At 52.1% G+C, this 10,643-nt stretch overlaps 3 protein-coding genes across 3 annotated transcripts; 1 reads left to right on the forward strand and 2 right to left on the reverse strand.

Moving 5' to 3' along the window:
- Nucleotides 1-1,054: 1,054 nt before the first annotated feature.
- On the reverse strand, nucleotides 1,055-1,377 carry GLOTRDRAFT_111476 (uncharacterized protein). Its single transcript, XM_007869089.1, has one exon. It carries the CDS (start codon nucleotides 1,347-1,349, stop codon nucleotides 1,155-1,157), a length of 195 nt encoding a protein of 64 aa, XP_007867280.1. The 5' UTR covers nucleotides 1,350-1,377; the 3' UTR covers nucleotides 1,055-1,154.
- A 1,898-nt stretch (nucleotides 1,378-3,275) lies between these two features.
- Nucleotides 3,276-4,484, reverse strand: GLOTRDRAFT_100400 (Isochorismatase hydrolase). The gene is made up of 2 exons (XM_007869090.1): nucleotides 3,465-4,484; nucleotides 3,276-3,397 (listed from the first exon to the last, which is right to left on the reverse strand). Exon 1 carries the CDS (start codon nucleotides 4,257-4,259, stop codon nucleotides 3,639-3,641), a length of 621 nt encoding a protein of 206 aa, XP_007867281.1. The 5' UTR covers nucleotides 4,260-4,484; the 3' UTR covers nucleotides 3,276-3,397; nucleotides 3,465-3,638.
- Nucleotides 4,485-8,275: 3,791 nt separating this feature from the next.
- On the forward strand, nucleotides 8,276-8,598 carry GLOTRDRAFT_111478 (uncharacterized protein). The gene has a single exon (XM_007869091.1). It carries the CDS (start codon nucleotides 8,304-8,306, stop codon nucleotides 8,496-8,498), a length of 195 nt encoding a protein of 64 aa, XP_007867282.1. The 5' UTR covers nucleotides 8,276-8,303; the 3' UTR covers nucleotides 8,499-8,598.
- The last annotated feature ends 2,045 nt before the right edge of the window (nucleotides 8,599-10,643 follow it).

A 10,643-nucleotide genomic window follows, 5' to 3' on the forward strand; every position in this document is an offset into this window, starting at 1 on the left:
TAGGAGCGTTCATGCTCGCATCGCTGTCCATGTCCGCTGTTCACATTACGTTTGATGACGATGCATACTGGAGGCCAAAGCAGCTTCGGATGACAGGCCCACACTCAGGATACACGAACCCGACCGTTATGGCGATAGACATTTCCGGCGAAATTCGTCGTAACTCTCGGTCAATTGTCTATCGCGGACAGACACGAGACACGAGAACCCTGCTCGTTCTCAAGTTCGCTCCCACAGCTAATGCGCTGGAGGATCTCCGAAAGGAGGCAGACCTGTATCAAAATCAACTCTCTCGCCTTCAGGGAACCGCGATCCCAAGATTCTATGGAATATTCGAGGCGGTGTACGACGGTAGCTCTTTAGGCTGCCTGATTTTGGAGGATTGCGGTGATCCCCCGGAAATCATATTCCCGTATTTACCTATGATCACGAGGTTTGTCCGCTGGTCTAGCACTTTACAGCAACAGTAGCTCATAATCAGCGATTCAGGATAACTATACTACAACATCTTCAAGAGATTCACCGATGCGGTATAATACATGAAGATTTTCGAGAGCGCAATGTCGTACTCCGCGAAGGGATCCCCCGCATTATCGACTTCGACAGGGTGTCCCCGCACAAGGGCGGGTGCACGATGAAGATCCGTAAGCTTCCGTCGGACCCTTACAACAGCGAAGTGGACTGTAGCGACATCTACCGCTACTGCTGTGACTTCCATATATGGGGCAGTACGTCTTTGAACGAATTAAAGTCGGTATTTGCGCTCACCAGCTCTGCAGACTTTGTGGTCATTGGTAGGGTACCTTATCCCCCGGACGAATTCCCTCCGCAAGAAGCGATCGACATACTCGTTCCCCAAAAGACTATCTATTTTGACAACCAGGCGCAAGAGCGTCTTCTGTTTGATCGCCTCCGCCAGATCAAGGTGGAACTCGACAAGGACGTCCCATTGAAAGCCCTTGAACTTGACATCGTTTTCATCGCTTCGCGCCCTTTCCAGTCAGCCCTGCAATACCCACCTCAGGACGTCATCGATGTTCTGCTTCGCGGATTCCAGACATCTAACTCCACGCCTGAGCAAGTGGAGAGTGTCGCCAATGTTCTACGGGATGCGAAGCTTCCCCTGTCTAATGGTTCACTATCGGTTGAGACGGTCAGGGAGAAAATCCGCGAGTGCCTTCACTATCTGAACCGCCACCGGGTTCTACGTGATGGATTGATTTTCTCAAGTTCACATTGATACTTCCTGTAGCCTGGTCTGACAACTTTCTGGGTTTTGCTTCGGAATTATTCTTCGAGCTTATGTATGTGTACGCTGCGTAATGTCTCTTTCCAAATGCATGCTCCATGTTGAGTCCACCCCGACTCCATCCCCGCAGTCATTCGAATCCGGCCGTCTGATTCTGAGTCTGAGGCTCACCCCCGAGTCAGTGGGGCTTGAACCCAGTGGTCACGGTGCACGTGACATAGACGCGTGAAGTTCCGATTCGTCGCGTAATTGCATGTCCACATGTCATTGACTTCCACGGTCCACATTTCCTTCAGTGACGATGCTCCCTGGAGGCCGAAAGAACTGAAGTTGACCGCTCTTCATAGGGGATCTACCATCGTCACCTTGACGGCGATAGACATCGACAATGAGATCCGGCGTAATTCTCGTTCAGTTGTCTACCGTGCACAGACATCAGATGCGAATGAAAAGGTCGTCCTGAAGTTTGCTCGCACGAAGGAGGCCCTCGAGGAACTCCGCTCGGAGGTTGACGTGTACGAGAACCAACTGTCTAGCCTTCAGGGGACCACCATCCCAATCTTTCATGGGTTCTACGAGATGTTGTACAAAGATAACACGCTAGGCTGCCTGATTTTGGAAGACTGCGGGGAACCTCCAAGCGTCGTTTTCCCGTACCTGCCTATGATTACCAGGTTAGGCCGTCGAACAGTGTTGTACTACAGCAATATGTAATGATGAACATGGCAGGTTGACGATCCTACGGAAACTGCAGGAAATACACCGCTGCGGCATTATACACGAAGACTTTCGGGAACGCACTGTACTTCTTCGCGGACGGGATGTTCGTATCATCGACTTCGGCCGAGTTTCCCCACACAAGGGAGGTTGCACGATGTAGATACAAAGGCATACCCCACCCTGGGTGTCTCACATTGCCATAGACTGTGATGACCTCTACATCTATTGCTAGGACTTCCACATCTGGAGTAGTAAGCACCTCCTGTTGCGCAGCGGTTTCGCCGCTTATTGACTAGTCCTATAGAACAAGTGATTGTCGGGGAACTCCCCTGTTTGCCGGACGGCTTGCCACAACAAGAAGCCATGGATGAGCTCATCCCCAGACGATATATCCGTTTCGACACTCAGGACCAAGAACAGATGCTGTACGATCGCCTTCGAGAGATCAATACCGAGCTGGAACAGGGTGTTCCTGTGCAAGACATCGTATTGGACATTGTGTTCATAGCGGCGCGACCCTTTCGACCGGCGTCGGATTACCCTTCTCAAGACGTCATCGATTCTTTTCTGCGCGATCTCTCTGCACATCGGGGTACCCCTCAGCAGGTGGAGAGCATTGCACACATTTTCCGGGAAGCAAAGCTGCCGCTATCTAACGGTTCCGTGACGAGGGAGGAGGTGGACGCGAAGATTGGGGAGGCTCTGGAGTACAGTAACAGCTACCGGGTACTGCGTGATACGTCAATGTTTTCTCACTAGTACACCTGGTTCTTTAGCCCACTCCAGATGGCGATTGAGTTGTCTTGCAGTCCTTGCATGTATGTATACCATCCGAAAGTAGACCTTCATACGATGAACATGTAAGAAAGTACATTTGTCCCCCAGCGTTGACCGCGCAGGTGACGAAGAAGCGTCGATCGATTTTCACGGCAACGCGAACTCCGGTCTTCGCGCGAGCTTCAAATGCCCTGCGCATCTGACGCTATCTGCGCTTCGTCCTGCGAGGGCACCCGGTGGAGCCGGAAGCAGCTGAATATGACAAGCTGCCACATGCAGCAGGGATCTCGTAGTCCTTCGCCAGGAAATAGCTTGTCGGGATGGCTAGCTGCACTCTTGGTGCGGCATTTCCCCTCCGAACAAGTTGGACTCGCCCTTGGCTCTGTGGTACTCCGCACGGCGATACTGTAGTCAGCACTCCTGCTCGCGATGAACCACACGAGCTTATGTACTCATCTTAGGTGAAATAAAGACTCACAAATGATCACCCTCAACGACAGCCGCCTCGGCTGCGGTTCAGTTCCGCCGGCAGGGAAGATCTTACATGCAAGTCTGAAATCCAACAATGAGACCATCAACGACACTCAGCACGAGTCAATAATGAGAATAAGTCGTGTATGCAGGCAAAGTAACAGTAATGCCTATGCGGCCCTGTGAGCGAGTTATGGCAACATCTTCAGAAAGGGAACGCGGAACCAGACAGAGTAGCACCACGTACCCACATAAAAATCGAACCCAAAACCAACCCTATCGATACAACTCTACATTGTATATTGATGCAAAACAATGGTGCGTAAACGTATGATGAACGTCCAAATGAATAACGGCAGACGGAAGGAAACCCCCAAAATATATTACCTAAACCAACCAAGGCAGGACTATCCACGCCCCCCTACCGATCGGTAAAAATTCCCGGCACATCCTCCATTTGCAGGACAACGACGCCGGCCTCCTCGAGCTCTGCCTCGATCTCCGCCTCAATCTTGCTCGCGGGCGTGATGCCTCCCCCCGCAAACACCTCCAAGCGGTCATACGTCCCGTGCGCGCCGCGGATGAGCAGCACCTCGTTCCCCCTCCCGAGCGCGGCCGAGCACGTCGCGCGCACGCAGAAATCCGACTGCATCCCGACGACGACGATCTCGGCGTCCTTGGGCACGAGCTGCGCGAGGCGCGTGCCGGCAAAGGCGTTGTTCTTGCTCTTGTCGACGACGAACTCGTCCTCGGCGGGCGGGAAGTGCAGCTGCCACCCGCGCGTGTGCGGCTCGTCGGGATCGCCCGCGTCGCCGTTGTTGCGGACGTGGATGATGCGCGGGCGCTGGGCGGGGGGCACCGAGCGCGCTTTGGCGAGGACGTGCCCGATATTTGCGCGAATTGTGGCAGCGGCGGGCACGCCGACCGGCGGTTCGGAGAGCGGTGCGTTTTGGGTTGAGAGTAAAAGCAGAACTCGGGTTGGACGGAGTGGTTCGGAGGGCGAACAGAGCGGCGAAGGTGTTGAAGACGGGGAAACCGACATCGTGGTTTTTGAGGGTTATAATCGGTTCACGGTGGCTTGGTGGACTGTGGCGGGTTCGCGGTGGTCCGTCGGCGATTATAAAACGCAGAAATCCCGGTCGGTGCGAGCAGAGATGAACCGGGTCGTGCGCAAGTGCGGGGGAGGTGCGAAATGTAGAAACGTAGAAAGTAGGATGAAGACGCGTTGCGTTCTTACAAGTGATTGCCCCACGTGGATGGATTATAATCGTTGACGATTTATCGTCTAATCGGGCATGGATCGGGGTTACGATCAGCAACGTCATTCATCTCGTACCCAGACGCCCAATAAGATCTTGCTGCCCGGCGGAGATTGAAGCACTCTAATATGGCATCGTGGCGAGCGAGTTTCGGGCAGGGCCAAGTACAAATTTTCCAACTTCAAAGTATACACGCACTCACTTACAGCAGTGTTATGGTTGGGGGATTTCAGCTATCCATCCGATCCACAGAGGGTGCGCTATGCAAGGTATTCAAGCTCCGCTTCGAGGATCGTCGGAGGGAGTCTGGGATGAGTCTGTACGCTCTACTGCGAGCTCGACGGAAGCTTTCCGTGGCTCCACTTTGGACGCGGTCTGGACTGGAGAAACGTGAAGTAGGATGTAGACCGCTCAGTGATGCTACAAAGTGACAGGACCCTGTGGTGCAAGTGCGTCCTTCCTCAGCGTTTATAATGTATACGTAGTAATCCAGCAGGCGTGCAGCTTCCAAGTGCAATCGAAGGGTCCGGAACGACAAGTACGATCTAATGGTAGGCGTATAGACAGCCAACGTGAAGCATAGGACATATGCTGCGTAGAGCCTAGACTCGTAGTTTGATATAGTGTGTTGTGATTCCGACAGTCATGGGATTGGGAAGACAAGCCATGATGTCGATCCGACTCAGGCCACTGCTACCCGCACCGCATTAGAATCCCTTCTCTTCGGATCTCCTCTCGGATTCCCGATTCCGTCAACTCAAACTGAAGCTTACCGTCCAAATGGTGCTGGGAATGAAAGAATGGCAGGTGCGTGTTCGCAGCGCTTCGTCAGACCAGATGACTTACGGTTTCTCCGCTGTCTCCGGTGACAAGCCCTCTGGATGGCATCATGCTGATGCGCAAGTCGCAGCAATCCTCCTGCTGTTTCTGGCAGCTGCTACTCCGAACCACAGATGTACTCCGAACGTCAGACACATTCCGTATATTGACGTAGCGCTTTCTATGGTAAGTTCAGAGTCTTCTTGCGTCAACGCCTGAAGCTGAACCTTCCATGAATATCGGATACCACGTTTGGCACTGGCTCAGAAATAGAACACTCGTCAATACATCACTTTCATTTCCCGGTTTACCCTGTGCTTTACCGGATTAAGCACACCTCTCTCTCTGCTCTCCACGAATCAGCGGGGGTGTCAGAGTTACTCAGGAATGAATTAATATAGCGAGACTTCAAGCTCCAAGCTTCAAGTCCACCCTGCATATCTGGGCGTCTTTCAGTAAGTTGGTAAACACTACAACGCTCGCTCGGCATGATGCGCCTAGATGTCACGGCTTCTGTCTTTGGTGCTACCTGGGAGGTAAGAAGGAGACGACACCGTGCGCATATATGACCCCTGCCGCTCGCAGCCAAGGCATCCGCGGGCCGAGAGAAGTGCACATCCAGCCCGGGTGGTTTGGAACACACTGCCCGTGCTCGATGTGCTCTTCTCTCAGCAGAGCGGGAGTACTGCTCTCTCTCTCTTCCGTGCGCCGCTGCCATTCTCCGGCTGGGCAATAATATCCACTCCTCCATCTTTGCCTGGAACGGCTGGAACCGGTAATCTTTCTTCACAGATGTTGCAGAGACGCTCTGTTCTGTCCTTCACCGGGGGCTCGCAACGCAGTATTGGTGGACGAGAGCATCCTTAAACTGGCATGTAGGGCGCTGACACTATGGTCCAGCAGGTAGGAGCGAGACAGCAATAACTATGTCTAATATCAACTGATCCCAGTCGACACACGGGTGATGCGAACTGCAACATCGACCGATACCATCCCTCCCGTGGAGCGTTCCATTATCCAAGACCGAGTGATGGACTCGACTACGCAACTGGATCCGTTGCATCGTCCGTTTATCGGTCAATTTTGATCTCGCAATCTCTGATAATCATCCGTCTATTAGGTCGAGAGTGAAGTCTCGCCTCCCTGGATGCATCTGATTCGATGGTCCACGTACCTCTCGTTTCTCTCTATAGGTCGGGATAGTGAGCCCTAATCCTGACGTTGCTCTCTGTGTACTCACAGTTGTCTTTCCGCAAAAGTATCAGTATATGACCAATTTGATCGTATTTTGGCGAAGGACGACAAGACTACTGCTGCCTTCACTGCCTATCTGCGGTAACTGACCATTTCAGTCGCTGAGTTGTCCTCCATGCGCCCTCGTACCATGAACCTCGGATCCGGATACCTTAGGGATTCGAACCTAGTCAACGTTGGCATCAAAAGGTCTTCGACTTCTTCACGTAAAGCATCGACACCTGGGGGATATCAATTTCAAACGTGCTATGCAAGTCGGTATATGAAGCCCTTCGTTCGGGACCCATACATGCCAATGAGGTACTTCATATCCAAAGACTACGAGACGGTTCAATCATTACCTCAGTGGTCCCAAGTACTAGTGAGAAAACATTGACGTATCACGCAGTACCCGGTAGCTATTACCGTAATCCAGAGCCTCACCAATCTTCGCCTCTACCTCCTCTCTCGTCACGGAACCAGTAGATAGCGGCAGCTTTGCTTCCCGAAGAATGTGCGCAATACTCTCCACCTGCTGCGCGGTGCCCCGACATGCGGGCCTGGAGAGATCACGCTCCAAAGAATCGATGAATTCCTGAGAAGGGTAGTCTTACGCCGGTCGAAAGGGTCGCTCCGCTATGAACACGATGTCCAATTCAATGTCTTGCATAGGAACACCCTGTTCCAGCTCGGTATTGATCTCGCAGAGGCGATCGAATAGCATCCGTTTTTGGTCCTGATTGTCGAAGCAGATGTACCGTCTGGGGATGAGCTCATCCATGTCTTCTTGTTGTGGCAAGCCGTCCGGCAAACAGGGGAGTTCCCCGACAATCACTTGTTCTATAGGACTAGTCAATGAGTGGCGAAACCGCCGCGCAACAGGAGGTGCTTACTACTCCAGATGTGGAAGTCCTGGCAATAGATGTAGAGGTCATCACAGTCTATGTCAATGTGAGACACCCAGGGTGGGGTATGCCTTTGTATCTCCATCGTGCAACCTCCCATGTGTGGGGAAACTCGGCCGAAGTCGATGATACGAACATCCCGACCGCGAAGAAGTACATTGCGTTCCCGAAAGTCTTCGTGTATAATGCCGCAGCGGTGTATTTCCTGCAGTTTCCGTAGGATCGTCAACCTGCCATGTTCATCATTACATATTGCTGTAGTACAACACTGTTCGACGGCCTAACCTGGTAATCATAGGCAGGTACGGGAAAACGACGCTTGGAGGTTCCCCGCAGTCTTCCAGAATCAGGCAACCTAGCGTGTTATCTTTGTACAACATCTCGTAGAACCCATGAAAGATTGGGATGATGGTCCCCTGAAGGCTAGACAGTTGGTTCTCGTACACGTCGACCTCCGAGCGGAGTTCCTCGAGAGCCTCCTTCGTGCGAGCAAACTTCAGGACGACCTTTTCGTTCGTATCTGATGTCTGTGCACGGTAGACAACTGAACGAGAATTACGCCGGATCTCATTGTCGATGTCTATCGCCGTCAAGGTGACGATGGTAGATCCCCTATGAAGAGCGGTCAACTTCAGTTCTCTCGGCCTCCAGGGAGCATCGTCACTGAAGGAAATGTGGACCGTGGAAGTCAATGACATGTGGACATGCAGTCTGAGTTACGCGACGAATCGGAACTTCACGCGTCTATGTCACGTGCACCGTGCCACTCTGTTCGAGCCGCTGGTCCACTGACTCGGGGGTGAGCCTCAGACTCAGAATCAGACGGCCGGATTCGAATGAGTGCGGGGATGGAGTCGGGGTGGACTCAACATGAAGCATGCATTTGGAAAGAGACATTACACAGCGTACACATACATAAGCTCGAAGAATAGTTCCGAAGCAAAACCCAGAAAGTTGTCAGACCAGGCTACAGGAAGTATCAATGTGAACTTGAGAAAATCAATCCATCACGTAGAACCCGGTGGCGGTTCAGATAGTGAAGGCACTCGCGGATTTTCTCCCTGACCGTCTCAACCGATACCGAGCCATTAGACAGGGGAAGCTTCGCATCCCGTAGAACATTGGCGACACTCTCCACTTGCTCAGGCGTGGAGTTAGATGTCTGGAATCCGCGAAGCAGAACATCGATGACGTCCTGAGGTGGGTATTGCAGGGCTGACTGGAAAGGGCGCGAAGCGATGAAAACGATGTCAAGTTCAAGGGCTTTCAATGGGACGTCCTTGTCGAGTTCCACCTTGATCTGGCGGAGGCGATCAAACAGAAGACGCTCTTGCGCCTGGTTGTCAAAATAGATAGTCTTTTGGGGAACGAGTATGTCGATCGCTTCTTGCGGAGGGAATTCGTCCGGGGGATAAGGTACCCTACCAATGACCACAAAGTCTGCAGAGCTGATGAGCGCAATTACCGACATCAATCCATTAAAAGACGTACTGCCCCATATAAAAAAGTCATGGCAGTAGCAAAAGATATCATTGCAGTCCACCTCGCTGTTGTGAGGGACCGACGGAAGCTTACGTATCTTCATCGTGCACCCGCCTTTGTGTGGGGACACCCTGTCAAAGTCGATGATGCGAGGGTTGCCTTCGCGGAGTACAACATTGCGCTCTTGAAAATCTTCATGTATTATACCGCATCGGTGAATTTCCTGCAGATGTTGTAGGATAGTTATCCTGACTCTCTACTTATGAGCTATCGTTACTGTCAAACACTAGACCAGCAGACAAACCTCGTGATCATAGGTAAATACGGGAATATGATTTCCGGGGGATCACCGCAATCCTCCATAATCAGGCAGCCTAAAGGGTATCCGTCGTGCACCGCCTCGAAGAATCCATAGAACGTTGGGATTACGGTTCCCTGAAGGCGAGAAAGTTGGTTCTGATACAGGTCTGCCTCCTTTTGCAGACCCTCCAGAGCCTTAGCTGTGAGAGCGAACTTGAGAACGACCGGCATACTCGTCTCTCGTGTTCGCCCGCGATACACAACCGAACGAGAGTTACGATGAATTTCGCCCGAGGTGTCTATCGCCATAGCGGTCGGGCTATATCCTGAGTTTGGACTCGTCATCCGAAGCTCCTTTGGCCTCCAGTATGCATCGTCATCAAAAGTGATTCGAACAGCGGAGCTGGGCAGCGATGGGAACATGGACGTGTAGAGAGAGCGTGCGTGTGGCTGAAGTTCGGGGTGGGTTCTTGCCTGGACGTAGGACGCTTCGTAGACACGTGATTAATTCGCGTCAACTTGACTATGGACAGATGTAGCCTCCTTTGGACACACAATAAGGCGGTAGGGCCGTGCGAGCGGCAGAGCCCGCTACCGTAGACATAGATAAGATTTGGTAGCAAGCTGAGAACTTGAGCAGCATCATATACTGATAGATTTATTTTGCGAAAGCAGTTGTGTTCCAGCCATTATTTCCGACTGAGCATTCACCTCAACGATTTGAAGAGATGTCCACTCACTCCTCCCTCAGGTTCTGAGTATACAAGTCATTTAGGTGAAACAGCTGACATTGAAGTATGCTGCTTTCACCTGGAGACCGCATCTCCAATGCCCCAAGCTAGGTCATGCCTGTTCTCTTCAGTCCCTTGACCAGCTATCCGCCACCTCGGCTAAAAATGGAAAGAGAGATGCCACGTGGCCCTACTATCGGGGTCCTTTGAGGACCCCATCTTTGATTGGTCCAAAGCCGTGTGCCGGCCCTGCCGTCCGCCATATACGGTTAAGAGCCAAATAGTGTCAAATAGATCGCGTAGATCTTGAAACGATCGCAGGAAACCTGCGAACGGCCGGGGGGTCCAAGACCCACTACCTACGGTAGCGGGAATAAGGCGGTAGGGCCGTGCGAGCGGCAGAGCCCGCTACCGTAGACATAGATAAGATTTGGTAGCAAGCTGAAAACTTGACATCCTGAGCAGCATCATATACTAATATATTTATTTTGCGAAAGCAGTTGTGTTCCAGCCATGATTTCCGACTGAGCATTCACCTCAACGATTTGAAGAGATGTCCACTCACTCCTCCCTCAGGTTCTGAGTATACAAGTCATTTATGTAAAACAGCTGACATTGAAGTATGCTGCTTTCACCTGGAGACCGCATCTCCAACGCCCCAAGCTAGGTCATGTCTGTTCTCTTGAGTCCCTGACCA

The sequence above is a fragment of the Gloeophyllum trabeum genome (genome assembly GCF_000344685.1).
Source record: "Gloeophyllum trabeum ATCC 11539 unplaced genomic scaffold GLOTRscaffold_00009, whole genome shotgun sequence".
NCBI lineage: Eukaryota > Fungi > Basidiomycota > Agaricomycetes > Gloeophyllales > Gloeophyllaceae > Gloeophyllum > Gloeophyllum trabeum.